At 41.0% G+C, this 20,301-nt stretch overlaps 1 protein-coding gene across 1 annotated transcript in view; it reads left to right on the top strand.

Annotated features, from left to right (window-relative positions):
• The window catches only part of rgs6 (regulator of G protein signaling 6), a 97,565-nt gene extending 77,514 nt beyond the window's left edge, over positions 1-20,051 (top strand). Inside the window, exons 7-18 of the mRNA XM_072685345.1 lie at positions 1,102-1,166; positions 1,992-2,068; positions 5,379-5,460; positions 5,631-5,705; positions 5,967-6,065; positions 6,830-6,891; positions 9,109-9,219; positions 10,011-10,136; positions 12,568-12,754; positions 14,268-14,357; positions 14,897-14,950; positions 17,444-20,051. Coding sequence (XP_072541446.1) covers positions 1,102-1,166; positions 1,992-2,068; positions 5,379-5,460; positions 5,631-5,705; positions 5,967-6,065; positions 6,830-6,891; positions 9,109-9,219; positions 10,011-10,136; positions 12,568-12,754; positions 14,268-14,357; positions 14,897-14,950; positions 17,444-17,494 — 1,079 coding nt within the window. The 3' untranslated portion in view covers positions 17,495-20,051. The remainder of the gene's footprint in view (positions 1-1,101; positions 1,167-1,991; positions 2,069-5,378; positions 5,461-5,630; positions 5,706-5,966; positions 6,066-6,829; positions 6,892-9,108; positions 9,220-10,010; positions 10,137-12,567; positions 12,755-14,267; positions 14,358-14,896; positions 14,951-17,443) is intronic.
• The last annotated feature ends 250 nt before the right edge of the window (positions 20,052-20,301 follow it).

Genomic DNA, 20,301 nt, shown 5'->3' with positions numbered 1-20,301 from the left:
TTGGACAGCAACAATATATAAAATCGATACTTGGAGGGCAAGTTATTAAATCATTAATTATTTAATTATTCCTTTTGATTTGTTGAGCTCATAGTAAGACTAATGGCTTTTTCCTAGAATCTAATTTCTGATCATTTCTTGACATTGAGAACTCTTTTTTTCTGAGACGAAGGCTTCCATCAGTGGTGACATTTAAAAGGAGTAGTTAGATAGCACAGTGACTCCTTACTGCAGTCAATAATAATGAATATCATATCACACTCAATTTTAAGACAGCATCCCTGCTTGTCCTTAAAAATTCATTTATAATGCATAAACCTTAATTTGAGTCTTTTGTAGGACAGGAGCATGCAATAAACATCCCTGCTTTAGAGCTACACAGAGACCTGTTATTGTCTTTGGTATATGATCACTGCATATTTAACTGAAGGATGCGTGCTGAGAACAGCTTGTGGAAAATAGCAATACAATTACTTACTTACAACATTCAAAATATTTTATTGACAATAACAAAATATATTTCACCATCTTTTAGTTATATATATATTGATTGTAAAAAAAAGGAAAGAAAATAATATGGGTTAATGGTCAGGTTAATGGGTACCAGTGATCTTAGGGGTGTATTTAAGGGTTGATTAATGAATCATTAATTATAAATTAAGGAACTGATTTCGGGATTAACTGAAGATCTGGCAAATGGTTCATTGGCTTTTTCCATGTTATAAAACAGCTCAGTATGGACTGTGCACTTTGTGATCCTGGACAGCCATGTGGCTACAGTAGGACTGATTTGTTATTCTGACCCCCAGGCCAGTGGACCTCAGCTACAGTTTGAGCAGCCACTGGGCAGCTGTTCTCCTCTCACCTTAGAGTCACCCCGCACTGTAAATCGGTCTCACCGAGGCTATGGCTAATCAGAGAGATACTGAATCCAATCTGAGGCCTACTCTTCATGTTTGTGTGTGTGTGTGTGTGTGTGTGTGTGTGTGTGTGCGCGCGCATGTGTAACAGATTTATTCGAGCCGGTAGATAAGATTTGGCCTCCCAGGGCTTTTCTGTTCCTTTCTCACTTTCCCTCTGTTCCTCTATCACCCCTCGCAGCCATCTATCTGTGCAAGCGGACCATGCAGAACAAGACGAGGCTGGAGCTAGCAGACTATGAAGCGGTGAGAGAACACACTCTGAGGCAAAAAAGCAAGCTAAATCACTACAGTCCCACGCGAGAGAAAATACGCCCAGCTATTACTGCCAGTAGAGCTGTGTGCTGGTTGTTCTGATGAAAAGGCACTTCTAGACACTGATGAGCTTTAAAACATGAATGCTCATTACCACGAGGAATGAAACACACATGATTAAATCAAATTAAGGGTAGAATTTTATTGATTAAATTGAATTTCTGTTTAATAAAATGATCAAACAGCTTCACTAACTAATCAGTTTAGAATTCCATTTCCCCGTGGTTTTGAATCAGGCGTTTGAACAATAGCAATGATGTACTCAGTCCACTCAACCAAACTCCGATCAAATAATGTTGACCGATTATTTGGCAAGGGTGTTTAATTCAAGCATTTTATATATTCTATTATCGCTTGTGTAGTCCTAACATGCTGTATACTCCCCCTTGTACCCTGGCAGTGTACAGCTTTCATAGAAGTATGAACAAAGGCAGTGTTTCGCTTTCTCTTGTATTAGGGTCACTCTAGGAAAATTCATTCAATTTCAAGTTGAAAGATATTATTTAGGAGGTTTTCTAAGCTGTACAGCAATTCAGTCTTCTTACTTACAGCACACTGGAAATCTTTATGTACAGTAATTAAGTTAGAAGAGAGTTAATACATGCCCTTTAGAGCCAGTTTCTCAGACCCATATTACCAGTAAGCCTAGACTAAAGGGGCGATTCACAACAGACACTGCATTGTAGTGCAAGACTAGGCAGAAACATTGTCCAGGTCCATATCTGTCCTGTACTTACACTGTTCTTTCTTTCTCAGGAAAACCTAGCGAGGTTGCAGAGAGCATTTGCCAGAAAGTGGGAGTTCATCTTCATGCAGGCTGAGGCTCAGGTCAAGTAAGTGCTGTCGTCAGGGAAACGGAGCAAATGCAGCCCATCACTCATACCTGTTGACTTTCCCCATCTAAAACAAGCCCAACCGTCACCTGAAACCCAAACACACACATTCAGTTTCTACAATGACCTGCTCACACACTCACACACACTACGTTGTATTGCTGTCGTTGTGGGGATATTACTTTTTCCTATTTACTCCTTCTGTTATATTTAACCTTAGCATCATTTTAATTTTTTAAAAGGTCCTTAAGGCAAAAATGACCCAAAGACCATCTATGTACCCTGGGATTGTAACTTCGTAAATAAAAGTATGAACAAAGGTGATGTTTCAATTTCTCTAATTTTGGGGTCACTTGAGAAAACGTTATTCCATCTCAAGCTGAAAAAATATAATTTAGTGGGTTTTTTCTGCTGTCAAACATGGTGGCTGATCATTTTTGACCCTTAAGTATGTTTGGAAGTTTGTATGTAGGCTGTTTTGCTGGGAAAGATGCTAGTGCACTTCAGAATGCAGATGACATTATTAAGAAATGTTGTAGAGTCATCTCAAAGCATCAGCCAGAGGCCTGAAACTTGGTTGGAAATGGGTCTTTTAGCCAGAGTTGTAACAGTGTTGTGACAAAATGCATATGGCGAACAAATCCATGACCTGAATCCCATTGAAAACCTTTGAGCTGAACTAAAAAAATGTGTTCAAGCATGGCGGTCAACAAACTTGACTGACTTATACTGGCTGTGTTTGAAGAAATAGGCTGAAAATCCAGAAGAGTGTGGTGGGAAGCGTGAGCAAGATTACTGTAAAATCATTTGATTCAAATTAAGCAAAGCCACCAAATACACCAATAAACAATGTGTATTTAAACTATATATGTAAATATAATATTACAGCACTGTGTTGAGGTTTTTAGGCACCTGAGTGCATTACTTAAAACCATTAATCTCAGCATTAAGAGAGTTTTTGCTTGTAAGAATACCAGATCACATTAGAACAGATGCAGTTAAACATAAATACAGTAAAAAGTTGGGGAAAACAGGGATTTCTCATCAACAGTAGTTGATATTTTGTGAGGTTGCTTGAAGAACAAACCTCGGTTCCAGATTTCTCCTGGAAGCCTCCAGTCAGCGAGTGGATATATTCAATACCATCAGCAGCTCTCCTGATTTAACATAAGGTGTTGATTTGCCAAACCAGGTGTTGGATGATAACTATAAATAATACTAGACTTACACAAGAATAGCTTTGGAGATGATTTAATAAACATAGTGATGTAAAACCACTACTTTATACTTTAACTTATATTAAAGATTTTGGAGATTTCCATTTATCATACAGTTTTAATGTAATGTAAATGGCAGAGGGCATTTTCAAATTGCATGGAACAAAAAAGACTTACACATTTTTGTCCTGACACTGACGATATATAAAGCGAGTGCAGACACGATACGCCTTCTGTTTACGTGTCAATATATCAATATGCCTGTGATTTGTGAGCAGGTGTTTATTGTTGAGTTTTATTGCCACAGAGTCTATGGTTTATTAAACTCTGTGATGTGATTTGGCTCCAGCCTCTTTCATTTCAAACACTGGATCAACAGCCTCATCTGATGGTCAAACGCTGCAAATACAGTTCCAGGCTGTCTGAAGCCATCTGTCATTTCCATCGCGCCATCGATCTTTCCCCAGGATCATTTGTTGTCTGATGTTTCCTGAGAAAAGATGCTGGAGGACGTAGCTCAGAGAGAAGAACGCGAGAGAGACAGAGATGAATGGGGCCGACTCAGGAGAGTAAAACAGGATCAGTGAAGGAAAGAGTGTGTGATGGTGCCGCAAATGTCAGTTACATAAGGGTGAAGTGGCAGGAATGGAAATGAATTAGCTTCACTCACTCGCAGGCCTGTGCTTTTGATGAGGACATGCACTCACAGATTTCCTACAGCAGGGCTTCACTCTACGCTTCGGTGTGTTTCGCTTCTTTGCTGTTATTTTTATTAGGTGCTGTTCACATACTGATAGTGAAAATGTTCGATATCCAGGTTTGCCGTGAACAAGGCCCTTAACCCTCTCTGCTTCCCGGGTGTGTGCAGTCTTGGCTGCCCACTGCTTCGGACATGTGTGCTCACTGAACCACTGTGTGTGTTTGCTCACTTGTGTGTGTGTTTTTTTTCCTGGCACCGAAATGGTGGAATGAACGGATTCACTCGCTGTCTTCAAATGCAGACTGAAGACCCACCTCTTCCGAGAGTACTTGGGCGAAGTATAGTGTCGAGATTATGATCACCATATTGACTTGTGTTTAGTAGTATCCAAGCTTAGAAGTATCTTTGAATATTAGTCTATTCTAACTAGCTGAGGTTATTCTTAAGTAAACATCGAAGCACTTTTGTAAGTCGCTCTGGATAATAGCGTCTGCTAAATACCGTAAATGTATGTGTGTGTTTCCTGCATGGATTGGTTAAAGGTGGAGGCCCAATTCCATCTGTGTCCAAACAAAAATGGTGAATGTAGTTGTCTTTGTCTTTATATTAGAAAAGACTTAACACTCAAACCACACTTGAAAGCAAGTGGGAAAGTGCTAGGTGATTGCTTGGCAGTTGCTTAGATATTTAAGTTAGAGGTGGTTGCTATGGGGTTGCTAGGTGGTTGCCTGGATATCGCAGGTGGTTGCTGTTCCGTTCTTGGCTTTGTAGGCCAGTGTCAGGGTTTTGAATCTGATGCAGGCAGCTACAGGAAGCCAGTGAAGAGAACGCAGCAGTGGAGTGACATGGCTAAATTTAGGAACGTTGAAGACGACCCGTGCCGCTGCATTCTGGATGAGTTGCAGGGGCCTGATGGTATGCAAAGAGAGACCAACCAGAAGAGAGTTGCAAGGTGGAGGTGGTTGCTGTGGTGTAACCAGTGGGCTACAGATACAGCAGGTAGAGATTAAGTTGAACACAGGAGTGTTCCTTTAATGGAGGGAAATTCTACTACAACAAGTCGTTGAAATGTCTCAATATTCCAAAGAGATAGTGTGAAATGCGTTATCCAGTGAGGGAGTGGTTTGTAGAAGAGTTCCCAATCCCCCCCATATTACTGCATGACAACAGTCACCCAATGCAATTCCCATTATATCCCAAAATATACACTGTAAAAAGTGGTCTGTCCATTCAGCCTAAACAAATTACTTCATGTAGTAACAACACTTTAAATGAACCATTTTTTGATTTAAACTATTTCTTAAATCCACAAAACGTCACTTTTCACTGCCATCTCTGGCTCTATTCCCTATTTACATTCATTTGCTGGTTTATGAGATCTTCTTTCTTTTAGGATCGACAGGAAAAAGGACAAGACAGAGAGAAAGATCCTGGACAGCCAAGAAAGAGCCTTCTGGGATGTCCACCGACCAGTGGTGTGTGTAGATATGGATTTCCAAATGGACACACATAATGATTCATATTTACCAAACTGATTGAGTTACTGTGTGACGCTAGGATCCTATAAACACTGTATGCATAGTTGAATGTCTCTAAGTCCATCCACCTATATAGACAAAGGAATAACTGTTTATGTAACCCACAGCCAGGCTGCGTCAACACCACCGAAATGGACATCCGGAAGTGTCGACGCATGAAAAACCCCCAAAGAGTCAAGAAGGTAATGTGTGTGAAAAACAAGTCAACCATGTTGTGCATGTGTGAGTGTGTGTCAGAGAGAGAGAGACGAAGTGTGTGGCTGTAACTGTGTGGCCCAGTTAGACACCACTGTATACAATGTTAACACTTTCACAGGCACGCAAACCTCACATGCCACTGTGTTACTGTGTCAGTGTGAATGTGTGATGGCGATTTTATTTCTTTCTGTCTGTGTGTGTGTGTGTGTGTGTGTGTGTGTGTGTGTGTGTGTATGCGCGTGCAGTCTGTGTATGGTGTATCAGAAGACACACAGACGCAGAGTCCTGTACACACACACTCTCAACAGAGCAGGAAGGACACCAAAGAGGATGTAGAGAAGGAGGTGAGTATGTGTGTGTGTGTGTGCTCGGGGTGTAAAAATGAGGATGGTGATTGATTGCTGGTGAGTGAGTGCTGAAGTTGAAATATTCAGAAAGTGTGTGTTCTTAAGGACGTGCAGAGTAGTTGTGCAACTTCAGTGGATTGCACTACCAAGCAGTTGCTGTTTGATCAATAGGATGAGATTGTTTTTGCTAGGTGGTTCCTGCGGTATTCCAGGTGGTTGATGTGGTTGCTTTGGTGTTGCTAAGTGGCTTCTGTGGAGTTGCAGAATGGCTGGTAGGATGTTGCATAGTGGTCGGTAGGATGTTTCTAAATGGTTGCTAGGTGATTGCTATGGTGTTGCTATTTCTTTGCAATTTGTTAACATAATACTAATCATTCGATTATCTTAATAAAGGATTATCTCATCTTATCTTAATAACATGGTGGCACAGTAGCACAGCAGGGTCTCTATCTGTGTTTGGTGGGTTCTCTGCATTTCCTCTGGGTACTCCCACCTGCCAAAAACATAATAATATTGATGGCTGGATTAATTGTTTTTATTAACCAATATAATGAAATTGATCTGAGATTTCTCTGAGAATGCATTAAATAATTTCTTAAAGAATTGCGAGCCACTGTGAGGTCAGAAATGTATACCCCTAGTTCTTGTTATCCTTGTCATACTTATGTCTTGCATGTATTTTGCTTCTTGTTTTTTTTTTTGCGTGAGTACATCTGGGAGTGGAAACGCTCATGGCAAATTTACTTTTTCACTTCTTACAGATTGTGTTTTTGAACGCTCAGCTGGACAGACACTGTATGAAAATGTCCAAAGTAGCAGAGACGTAAGTGGATTTTTCTACTTTCCAGAACTTTCTGAACTTTCCAGTCTGCTCGACGCTTTTTCCGGCCTGAACGCTGAGAACAAAGCGATTCCTGCAGATACAGAGGAGTGTGCAGAAAATCCTCTCCCAGCAGCGTGTGTGTCCAGACCCTTCCCTCACTCAGGAAACTCTTTAAAGCTCTTTCTGTGCTCTGCAGCTAATCAATACACCCAGCCGAGCTCAGGCTGTGTGAAGAATTCCACTTAGCTGAAGCCTTCTGAGTGTTAGCTTTTCTGCACAAAACCCCACACTGCATGTACCCCTCAGCTGACAGTGTCCTGCGTCCACTCTGATCATGTACTGTGGGCTGCTTTAGTCTCCCCTCTTGCTCTTAACCTCATTCTCTCTCTAGTCTATTCTAGTCTAGGTTTATTCGTCATTTGTGCAGCATGTCAGGCATGGGTAATTACTCACAAAATGTATTAAATATACACTAAAGGCTTCCTGAGGAGAGGTAATGATATAATATTGTATAATGATATTTTATTGTATGGTAATAAATTGTGTTGCACGTTTCAGTACAAAAGGCTTAAATAGTCCATGACAAGCTTAAGCAGGCCAGGCAGTCTTTTCTGTTGAAATTCTAATTCTTCCCGCAACCAAACTAAGTAGTATTTGAATAGAAGTGTTTAATATTTGCCACTAAGGCTTAGCGGTCAGTTTCATTACTACTATGGCCCCAGACATTTCGCTTTGCCATCAGTGGCTGGAGTCAAAGAGAGCACAATTGGCCTTGTTCTCTCTGGGTGGGTAGATGGCGTTCTGTCCCCTGAGCACTCTTAAGGGGATATTGGCCGACACAGGCGTTTGTTAGCTGGTGCAGTGGAGCTGAGGTCTCCGAGCCTGTCGGCAGCCTTGCAATGCTGCTTTGGCGGCGGTTCAAAAGTGGCAGTGGCAAGTCCTTACCCTCCTAGTGTCGTGATTGAGTTTTAAACAAGTGCGTTAATTGTCACTACCAAATTGGGGGGAGAAAGGGAAAAATTACATTTTTGTCTGTGTCATAATACTGTGATGAATATTGTTAAAAGGGCTTAACCCTTTGTCAATCTCTAGTCCTAAATATAGAACTCTATAATATGTACAAAATGTATTAGATAAAAGGCAGAAGTTGGTGTTACTATGGTAGTGTAGGAGAGGGAGGACTCCAACCCAGTTATGTTGATAAAATGATTACAAAAAGTAACACTCTCACTCCTTCACACTGTTGTTCTCTCTCACTCTTACATTATCACTCTTTTTGCTTCATATTCTTTTACTTCCTCTTACTATCTCTCTCCAACCTTCACTCTGTCTTACAGTATGTGTCTGTGATGGGCTGTGATGGGAGTGTTTGTACTGTTCAGTAGAGACTGAGGTACTGTATGAATGTGGGTCTACTATAGATTGAGGTGAGGAAGAAGGCAAATATCTAGACAATAGACTGACAGCATTTCCCTAAACATCTGAATGAACACGTTCTGTCAGCTCATCACTTTTTGGCGAAGAGTGCAGGTCCAAGAGTTTTCAATCTGCAGTCCTCTTTTGTTCGTCAGCATCGCCATCTTGACAGTGCAACACTCTTGTGTTCAGCAGTTTCTTTCAGCAGGGCTCCATGTATGCAGGCTATATGAACAGTTCAGTAGCCGTTTGAGTTCTCTGGTGTGAAAGCTGAAGTCCGCTGATGTTTTCCGTCTTTACACTTAAATTCATTCTTTAGTTCACCATGACCCTGGTCCCTATTTGCCTTGCCCAGTTTATTCATTTTCAATTAATGAGAAACAAATATGGTCTTCTGGCATTATATACTATAGATGTTGAAACATTGCCGTGAGGATCAGTTCTCCAACTCATCCCAAAGGTATTGGACATGGCTCCATCACTCCAGGAAATGCAGCTTCAATGCTCCACAGATCAATGCTGGGGGGGGTCTTTATACCCCTATACGTGGCACTTACTTACATTTACTGAGCAATGCTATGGACATTATACAAGCTGTGTGTGTACAGTTATCAGCAATGGCTGTGCATTAAAGTAGCTAAGATCACTAATTAGGGGGGCTGGATACCTGATTGCTAACAACTACAAACGTGCAGGAACAATTGGAGTAAACATACGTGAGATCTTGGATCTTTCCACTACCATCTATGCCCAGTGGTGACCCTGTGGATGTGGGGTTTGACATGTGCCTTTTTGTTTCAGGCTAATGAGCTACACAGAGCAGTATCTGGAGTACGACCCATTTGTGAGCATCCCTGAGCCATCCAACCCCTGGGTCAGTGACGACTGCACTTTCTGGGAACTGGAAGCCAGGTTTGAGTCTTTCTCTTTCCAATGTGCTTACCTTTACCTTTTATCCTTACATCTCTCCCTTTGGGGTGTTTCCTTCTGACTGTGCTGTTTGTGGATTTGATGAGCTCAGATAAGCCCTGATAAGCTTAAAATGAACTGCAGAACGAAAACTGTTTAAGTTCAAGTAAAGGTTTTTTCAGTATGACTTTTGAAGTGCCCTTAAGTGATTATGTAAGCCCTTGGTAACTTGGTAACAAGGATCAAATGCAGGATCAAACTTCATTGCATGTTGTAATATTGACTTGCACATTCATGGTTATAGTTTTTACATCCCTATTGACCAAACAACCCTGCTGAGAAATCCAACTCAAGTCCAGCTTTTGCTGGTAGCTGGGCCAAGGTCATTGAAAAGGCGAAAACATACTAAGCTAGTAAACCAGCTAAGCTCTGGACCGGCAGATTGCATATCTTCACTTATTGATGGACTAGCTGATCTACTAGCATGACCAACATGACCAAGCTGGTCACACAAATTGACTAGTTTAGTAAAGCTGATTGACCAGCCTGTTCAAATAACTTAGTCATACTGGTTGACTAGCTCCATCATGTTGGTCATGCTGGTAAACTATAAAACTCAAATGAAAACATACCCTTAACCAGCTTTACCAGCTTATGCAGGCCAGACTGTTTTTTTTCCAGAATGGATGTAATGACACACTGTTACTCCCCACAACCATTCCTCCCTCTCCCTCTCTCTCTCTCTCTCTCTCTCTCTCTCTCTCTGTCTGTCTCTCTCTCTGCCTATCTCTTAGTAAAGACCCCAGTCAGCAGAGGGTTAGGAAATGGGGCTTTTCGCTGGATGAGGCTCTGAAGGATCCAGTGGGCCGGGATCAGTTCCTCAAGTTTCTAGAATCAGAGTTCAGCTCAGAGAACTTACGGTGAGGCCCGGAGCGCATCTTTTCTTCTCTGCCCCCATTTGTGTTTCTCTCTTCTTGTCTAGTGTCTAACAAACTTCACTTCCCGTGCTGGCAGATGCTGGAATGCTGGATGTAGACTACTTGGAAATTCTACTTCTTCTATAAGTTACTCTTTTAAAGCAGCATTATGTGAGAGTTAGTATTGTTTTGCTCTTGGGCTCCCCCTATAGTTGGAGAGTGTATTTAATCTTTACTCATATGCGTTTTACAAACTGAGAGATACAGAGCTGGCATCTGAAAATGAAGCACGGCCTGTAAAAATGGTTTTTCAGGGCTGAGGTGGACCAGCGGACTAAGGCGTTGTCACAATGATCAGAGGATCGCTGGTCCGATTCCCAGTCATGTTCCAGCGTGGATAGATGATGCACTCCTTCCTCATTGGTTTGTTGCTCCGAAAAATGAGCAGCTTGACTGCACACGCATGGGTGGAGATTGCGTACGAATTGGGTAATTGGAGAGAAAATGGGGGAAAATCTGATCAAATGTATCAAATAAAAAAAAATCTTCCAATTATCAATGTTGTTAAGACGTCATGCAAAGTTATCTTTTCAATGTCTTTTCAACAAGTTTTGCTTTATTTGCAAATCCAGCAGTGAGTTATCCCGTGTACCAAAGCATTATTGTGTATGCTTGTACACAGAGAAAATGTTTCACTTGCTTTCTTATAACCCAGAGATGCTGTGGTCATGCTCTGGTGCGCTGTGGCCTAATTTTATCCCTGCTTGTCACCACAGCAGCGCTGCACTTTGTGAACTCACATATGAGAAATGCAGCACTTCCAGCGTTCACCGGGACACTGTCCCTACTGCTGCCTGTGACAGAGGATCGTTAGAGGGTCAGAGGGCATCAGCGGATTTCTGTGAGGGTGGCCTGCCGGGGACAGGATGGCCCTGAAGTGAGCTGTAGAGATAACGCTGAGATCAGTGGAGCCTCGGAGCAACTGCAGTGGTGATAAAACGGTGCCTGTCTGCAGCTACCCTTCTGCCTCCACTTTCTACTATCTCCCATATCTCCTAGCCTCAATCTAATAGCTTCTAGGGGAGCTGTCTTATGCAGGCCCTATGCCACTTATGAAACTGTGAGGCGAGTGGATATGATATGTACTCTAGACTGTCTGGCTCTCCCTAGGGCTCCTCAATTGCCTAAAATGCTTCAATATTGCAGGCTGGGCCAGGATCAATAGAGATACAGCAGAGTGTTATGTGAGGACAGAGGGAGAAAGTGAACATTTCACCTCCTGTCTCTCTCCCCCTCTGCTCGTTGGGAGGACGGGATGTTCTCTGAGCAGCTTAGCTTTGTGGTTTATGAGTGCACTAATGGGGAAAAAGTACCACTCCGACAATGTCAAGTAGTTCCAGTCCTCTCCTGTACTGTGCAGCTTGGTCGTGGACGATATGTTTAGGTCATTTTTAATTGTTTGTTTGGGTAACCCCTACCAGGACTTCCATACCGCTGCCATATCATTCGCAATTTTTTCTTGCTATGGTGGATTTTTTCCCTCAACATTAGATTTTTCTTACTCCCTATTTTCAAGGTCTAGACAGGGCTATTTTGTAATCTGTAAAGTAAGGCTGTTTGTCACTATGCAAAGGTTTCCTTAAGTTAAAAGTGGCGCTTCAAGGACACATAAAAGTTGAACCAAGCAGAAACTCTGCAAATACACAAGGAAGAGCCACTGAAAGGGAACCAAGACTCACAAGCAGAAACTCTCCAAGTACACAATGAAGAGCCACTAAGAGGAACCAAGACTTACAAGCAGAAATTCTCCAAGTACACAAAGGCAGAGCCACTGAGAGGAACCAAGACTTACAAGCAGAAATTCTCCAAGTACACAATGAAGAGCCACTAAGAGGAACCAAGACTTACAAGCAGAAACTCTCCAAGTACACGATAAAGAGCCACTGAGAGGAACCAAGACTCAAAAGCAGAAGAGCCACTGAGAGGAACCAAGACTCAAAGTAGAAACTCCAAGTATGCAAAGAAGAGCCACTGAGTGGAACCAAGACTCAAAAGCAGAAGCTTGTCCAGTACACAAAGAAGAGCCACTGAGAGGATCTGAGACTCTAATTCATCCTATTCATCCTTCTCTGGTGGAGATTCTCTACCAAAAATAATGATTAAACATTTCAATAGCAGTGTATAACAAAATTGTATATTTATGTTATGACAGTTTTGGCATCAGTTGGGTTTTATATAGCACGTACATTTATATGAGAATAACACCTTTGAATCAGCTAAATGTAAAAGTAGTATATGGACCATCACTTACACAGTGTGTACACTTTAGCAGTTTTCCACAGTTTTGGGGTAAAGAATGGAACATTAGTTAGATGTTGAGAACATGTATCAGGGCTTTGGTGATCTAACCTAGTGTTTTTGTCTGTCTCCTCAGGTTTTGGTTGGCAGTGCAGGATTTGAAGCGGCGCCCCTTGCAGGATGTGCCAGCCCGTGCTCAGGAGATCTGGCAGGAGTTTCTGGCTGAAGGCGCTCCCAGTTCCATCAATCTGGACTCACATAGTTACGAGCGCACTAGCCAGAACCTCAAAGACCCAGGACGCTACAGCTTTGAGGATGCCCAGGCAAGTTCAAGGGGTTTCCATATTAGTGGCCACATTTACTACAGAGAACAGACTAAGTAGTATCATGTTGAGGACACACTTGATCAGGACTGTTAAACCCCCCTAGTCCTGGAGTGCTGATGTAAAGCTCAGTTTATGGGGTTACCCTATACAATCACATATAGTTTAAATCAGCAGTTACTTAGCAGGTCTAGTGAGCCCCAGGTACCAAGAGTCCTGCCATTGACTGCCCTTTAGGATCAGTATTAACAATGAAGCCTTTTTATACAAGCTCCATAGTTGTCAGCATTCCAGAAAGAAAATACGTAGCAACCACCTGGCAACACCATTAGCATCATCTAGCAGCACTATATAACCCACCAAGCAACCACCTAGCAAGATCATAGCAACAACCTTGGATACCATATCAAGCGCTGAACAAAAACATCAAACTTGCTAAAAATACTGTGGCAACCACATCAGAACACCATTGCAATTATTAAGCAAACACTATATAGAATCCATCTAGCAACCACTTAGCAAGACTATAACAATGGGATGCTATTACAACCACAGTTTCACCCTAGGGACAACTAGCAATAGCAACTAGCACCTGCCTGGACGTAGGAACCACTTAAGCTGCACAACCATTCTGCATTTTCTTCAGGAAAATTACTTAACTAGTTCCCTGCTCTTGAAACAAGATGTTTAACACATATAGATGTTATGTTTGGGCGTCCACATAGTTTTGACCATTTCTTTTCGATTTATATGCTGAGAACTCTTATGGTTGTAGTGATGTCCAGAGCTGGTTTAGAATAGCCTAGGCAAAGCTACACATCTAGACCATTCCTCAGTTGCTTCAGCTAGAACTCTCAGACATATTCTCATCAGGAGAACCTCACCCCGCAGGTTTAGAGTAAAGGAAAGGAGAAAAATCCCAGGATCCTGTAAACACACAACCATCTCTAAAGGTTAATGTTTCTGTCTGCAAGTTCCGAGAGTAGTTTTCTCTTCATAATCAAAATTCAACTCAAACTGCCTGCACAATCTGTAGAGTTGTGCCGAACCACAGGTATTAGAACTAGGCCTTCAGTTCATGTTGCATCTAAGCCAATGATGATACATATGAACATTTGGCTCCAGATAGAACACATTCCATATTCAGGCATTCCATTGTATGTATCAGTTTTACTGTGAGCAATTCAATAAATTCAATTAGTGAAGTATCTGAAACTTCTAGATTTATAAAATATTTATTCTTATAAAATTGGTCCCACCCATTGGAAATCAAGGCCTGATTGCTTGATACCCCTTTCACTTTTTTAATTATGTTATCAGTTATTCTGACTTGGCTATTCTGGCTTTAGGACAGCCTGCTGATTGGACAATTTTCTGTAGGGCATTTTAAACAAACATGTATTTTTTAGTTCTCAGAAGTCATTAGGCCTTCTCTGAAGGCCTAGAATACCCTGAGGGCTGTAGAGAGACTCATCAGCCCAAGGTCAGACTCACTTTATCTTCTTGTCCTCAGGACCACATCTACAAGCTGATGAAGAGCGATAGCTATACCCGTTTCTTGCGCTCCAGTGCATACCAGGACCTCCTGCTGGCCAGAAAAAAGGTGCGTTAAAAGCCTTATTTCATTTCAGCCAGATTCCCGCATGCCCCAGGGGAGCGCTTTGAAGGCAAGCTTTGCAGAATTCTGATGCAAGGCTTTGTGCCTCCAAGCATCATTTTAGAGACACACAATTTTTTTTTTTTGCTCCCTGCTTTGTCTTCTGGAGAGAATGCTGCAGTTTAAGATAGAATTTATGAATTTACAATCCATTTTTGGGCCAGAGCGAAAGCTTTAGAGCCATATCCAAGCATCCCCCTATCCCCAATCCTTTACACACTTGGGTAGTGTCCAGGCTGCTCAAAAACTAGTGGTTAAATTTATGGAGAGTTTTAACATCTTTATAGTTTTATAGTCAGAAGATATTAAATTGATATGTAGCACAGAGCAGATAGAATTAGTCACAGAGGAAATTGAGTACAGATGGATATGAAGGCAAACTGTTAACATATAAACATAGAGATTATACGTATGTAAAGATGTACTGCTCATTTTGTATCTCTTAATTTATGCTGTTTGTGGCATGTGTTTGTTCCTTTCCACAGCCTGAAAGTGAACAAGGCCGTCGCACGTCTCTGGAGAAATTCACCCGCAGCGTGGTGAGTTGGACCCCTAGTCTGAAGCTGATGAGGCAACAGATTTAACAATAGTTGCTAGCTGTAGATTGAACACAGTGAATATGAGCAACTAAACATCATCAGACATCACCTACAATGATCCCTCTCTATTTGTAGTGCCATCTAAAGACTATATTTACAGATATATAGTCTAGTTTTATAGTATATATGAATATTTACATTAGAGATGTTATCAATATAATTTCTAACAAAATTAGTTACATGATAATATTAAAATAAAATTTTTACAGCACAACATTTTACAAAACCCAGATTTAATTGCATGATTATATAATTAGTTAAAAAGTATGACAGTTCAGTGGTTTATGACAGTTACATTTACATGCAGTGTACACTACATAATAGACTTGACCTCTGTTATTACATAATTAAATAAATGGTTAAATGAGTTTACATTCAATTTACATCATAGTTATTAAATTATTTTATACCTGTAGATCTTTACCATGTAACATTTAAGGTGGTAGTACATAATTGATTATTTCAATTACATAATTGTTGTAACCTTATTATGTATCTAATTACAGAATTAGTTACATTTACAAATTACATTTAATTGACATAAATATGAATTATCAACATTATCCTGTCTCCCTTTTTTTCTTCTTATTCTCCTTATTGATGTTTTCTTGGCCTGTTCTAATATTCTGTAAAAATTCACAAATAGTTGCAATGCAATTAATTAATTAATTAATTAATTGATAAAAAACATAATTTTGTTTACATTCAGTTTCCATGATGTAACCCATTTCAATGACACAGTTACAGGTTTGGTCTCTTAATTAGATTTACAGATTGAACATCATTTATATTTGTAAAATGATTGAAAATCTGTTGTGTGAAATTCAGTTCATTGTCAGCAATCTTAGAGTTGGGTTTTGGAATTGAGGTTAGGGTTTAGGATTAGGGCCAAGGTTAGAGTTAAGAAAATATAGATAAATCTAACAGATGTTCAGTTTAATGCATTTAAGGTGATTGCAGAGTGATGAGTTGCATGAGTGCAGATGAGTTGATCTAATGTACATTTTTTATTTATTTCTGAGAGAAAATCTCAAAGATCATTTATATGATGCTAAAATAAGTGTTTAGTTGAAGTATGCAAGTGTGCATTGTTTAATTTGGCAGGCTTACTTGTAACACTGTGTCAAAACTAACTAGCTCTCACTGTGAGTTGGTTATATGCCTCAAACCTGTGAGGTTCTGTGACTTATACACAATTATAAACCGATCAGCCAGTGTATACAGCAGTTTCTACACTCACTGTCCATTATATCAGCCCCACTTCCCATATAGGAGCACTTTGTAGTTCTATAATTACAGACTGTAGTCAGGAGGTCAGGATCTCACAGGACCACCACTGAGCAGCTATTATTTGGCAGCACTGCAGTGACACTGGTGACATGGTGGTGGTGAGTGTGTTAGTGTGTGCTGCTTTGGTATGACTGGATCAGACACAGCAGTGCTGCTGGAGTGTTTAAACACTGTGTCTACTCACTGTCCACTCCTACCTAGTTGTTCCACCTGTGGATGTAAAGTCAGAGACAGAAGCCCATCTGTTGCTACACAGTTTGTGTTGGTCATCCTCTAGACCTTCATCAGTGGTCACAGGACGCTGTTGGCTGGATATTTCTGCCTATGTTACCGTCATTGTACAAATACTCAGATTTTATATATGGCATGACTGTGTAACATGAGAAAGTGACCTGATGCTATTTTACTCAAACCTGTTTAAGTAAACTACCTAAAAGTAAACTTGACCAAGATGGCGCCGCGGAAGTGGCAGCCTGTTGCAGCAGCTCCTGCTCACTTCTGAGCTTTTTCTAACTTTTTTCCAATTTAGAAGTTTTAAGTTAAGTTTCTTTGGTAGTTTAGTGTTGCTTATGACTCTAGGCACAATGGACACCAAAAGCGTGGTGATTTTTCTGGTTTCTACGCTACTTTTTTCCTTCTGGAATTTCCCCACTGCGGGACTAATAAAGGACTATCTTATCTTACTATCTTATCTTAAAAATCAGTTTTTCCGCACAAATCTGTTGTGTTGTGCTGCACTTTCTTCTCTTCGGGAAAAGGCTTCACACTCTTTGTCTATAACCGCCACTTACATTTGGCAACCTAATGTAAGGCATTTGATCCAGTTCAAGCCTTAGGATCAGATTTGAGAATCTTGTGGATATAAAATAATTTGCAATGAAACTCAGCGGGAGAATCACCAGGAGCACACCATGAAGCACCAGTTATTTAGGCATGACCACTGCAGACATTTAGTCCAACAGTTTTGTTCTATGTTAAGACACTGTCCATTATCTCTTGGGGAAAATCATGTTAACATCCAGACTTTTGGCCTGTAGTTAACTAGTTTGTCAATGTCAGAACTGAATTGGCCATCACTTGGATGGACATTCTCATTTTTGGTGTATTGTTTCCTTTGTTAAACTGGAAGTCTATTTGTTCCAGGGTAAATCTCTGACGGGGAAGCGCCTGACAGGCCTCATGCAGTCATCCTGACGAGGCCTGGGCCTGGACTAGCCCGGCCAAACCCAGAGGAGCTGTGGTCTGCTGGCTTGAACATAGTTTGACTGTGGTCATCTACACATCCAACATATGGACCAACTGCTAGCTACCCTGATATCGCGGCTGTGGACTCTAGATGGCATGCAATAAGTCAACAACTTTACAAAAAACTTTACCAACAGGGACAGTGTCGTCTGTATTTAACCAATTATATACAACCATACAACCTTCGAATCAACTACAGTGACTGCACATATGAATGTCAGATTTTTACTTCCAGGATCACCTCGTCTTGATTTAATACTTCTTACCAGCAGTTGAGAAGCGGAAGGAACGCTCGCTGCTTTGCTTGCCATTTCTAATAGCCTCTACCCCAGTTCATCCACTTTTCGAGACTGGAGACATAGAAGCGGCGAAATTGCTAAGGCAGAATTGGGAGTGGACGGTGGTGTGAGCAGAGGAAGGAGAGGGACGCGTGCCTTTTTGGCTGCAGAACATTCCAAAGGGGAGAAAACTAAAGTAGCAAGGGCTTCTTGTACTCGTGGCAAGGTTTGCACAGCTTTTGATATTTCCATAATATGTTAGTGAGAAAAGTTAATGGATGCAGAGCAACCTGAAAATGATTAGGAAAACCTTCTTCTTCTTTATCTTCATCTCTGTTCACGGAAACAATGTGCAATGATGGAACAGGTGCTGTTACACAACACAAATACCTGAGCAGAGAGGTGTCAGAGCAAAGAGCAGAAAGAAGTCAGACGAATGTGACTGGGACTAGGATTGAGCGGTGCAAAAAATGATGTCTTGGCAAGTGAAATCGTCATAAAACTAGTCTACATATCTAATATTCACAGTGTTATGAATGTTATTAGAACATTATAAGACTATTTAACTTGCGTCTAGACAGTTTGAATTGTTTCAAGTCAGTTAATGTTGTGAACATGTCATCCAACTCCCTGATAAGCCTAGAAAACAATCTAAATAATGACAAATATGGCAAAAATCCAATACTTAGCTGGCAACAAAACATTCTTATATGTTACAGAATACAAAATACAGAAGTCCATGCCCAGGACCGATTCTGGGCTTGTTTGAGGGAGGGGCTCATCATTACTGGTATGTTTTTTACACAGAAGAATAACACACAAACTGTAAATGGACACCGATTTCAGAAGGACCAAAGATCGGTCCTCGAAAATAGTTTTCACACTTGATCAAACATATCGAACTATTAGAGCAAGCTCTCCTGGGTCCAGAAAAAACGCTAGTGTGAAAACACTGTGAAACATACAGAACGTCAATACATGAATCAAAGGGCAATTGATTCATTGAACAGTGACTCACTGAGCTGACCCACTCAAAACACAAACACTGGCATTGCCAATAACTTTATTAGGGTTTACGCTACTGGTAATATATAACTGACTGAAAATATATCCATGACTGAAAATAAAGTTTTAACAACCCTCTAACACACATTATTGGAACCCTAGTGTACAACACATGAAATACACAGGTTTCTGCATCCCTCCACCCGAAACACTTCACTGAAAGTGAAAGACACCACAATAGTACTAAAAATGGTTCCTTGAGTTGAACCTGTATTAAAGAACCCTTGAAGAAACATCCCATTGTAAGGATTACTTCCCAAGATATCATTTTTCTTGCATTGAGGATACTGTATATTAAGAATAGCACAAAGAATTTCATTACTGCCATTTACAGATGTCGTCAGTTTTTATACAAAGCATCCTAGCTATGAACCAGAAATCTACCTAATCCTAATGTAGAACTATATATGTGTGTGGAAACAACTGATGTAGCTGGTCCATGTTAAATGTATTCATCTAGCTTGCCTGCCCAAATGACAATGTAAATATAGTCTGAATGTAAAAGATGTATGCTTTAAGAGTAGTGTTATGAAGGTGAGAAAACACACCGTCTATTATATTACACTCCCTCCAAAGATGGTCTGCACAAATAGGGGACCTCAGTGATGGGCTGTGTCCTTCACCCACAGCAGAGACTATCCAAGCCAGTGGTCGTTTAGGATTTTTCAGCGCTGCCTCATACAATCTGCTGGACCTGGACTGGCTTACTATTGCTGCCACTTGAAAGAAGTTGTGTATCACTGCCAGAAATGCATAAAGAGGAGATGCACCGGAAGCCGTCGTTGGTCAGTACTCAGTTCACAAACTGCCAGGCTGTTGGTTGAGAGACGCTGTGGAAGTCGTTTGCTCTCTCTGTTTCCAGCTAGAACTGCTTCGTGGACTTATATCAGTGCATTTAGACTGAAACGGTGGAAACAGTGTTATGTATGTGTGTATACATATTGCAGCAGCTCTGCCTGTAGAGAATGCTGTGTAGATGACATTTGAGAGTGAGTAGAGGCACAAGTGCTGCACAGAAGCACAAAACTATGCATGGGATATTTCTAAAGGATATTTCTTTACAGCTTTTAGTTTTTTCAAAGATTAAAGGAGTATTAGTGGATCACAGTGATGAATAGAAAGGACATTACGTCCAGAGTCAACCAATAAACATTCAGTATCTATTTGGGGTGTTCTGCTTTTCTTCTAGGTTTATCACCGCCTCTAGGGAGTCTATAACAGCGGTCCTCTAGGTTTCTGCAGAGGGTGCAAATGGTCCAAGATGCTTAGTTATATAAAGTGCCCCTGCTTGGTGAACCAGGCAGAAAAATGGTACAGGCCTGAAAAGCTTGGTCCTACAGTGTGGGTGTCCAACGGTTATGTTATGCAGCGGGGGGATTTTTGCTGGAATGGTTTGGGTCCACTTGTTCTCTT

This window comes from Salminus brasiliensis, chromosome 1, assembly GCF_030463535.1.
Source record: "Salminus brasiliensis chromosome 1, fSalBra1.hap2, whole genome shotgun sequence".
Taxonomy (NCBI): Eukaryota; Metazoa; Chordata; class Actinopteri; order Characiformes; family Bryconidae; genus Salminus; species Salminus brasiliensis.
This window is presented reverse-complemented; position numbering and strand designations above follow the sequence as displayed.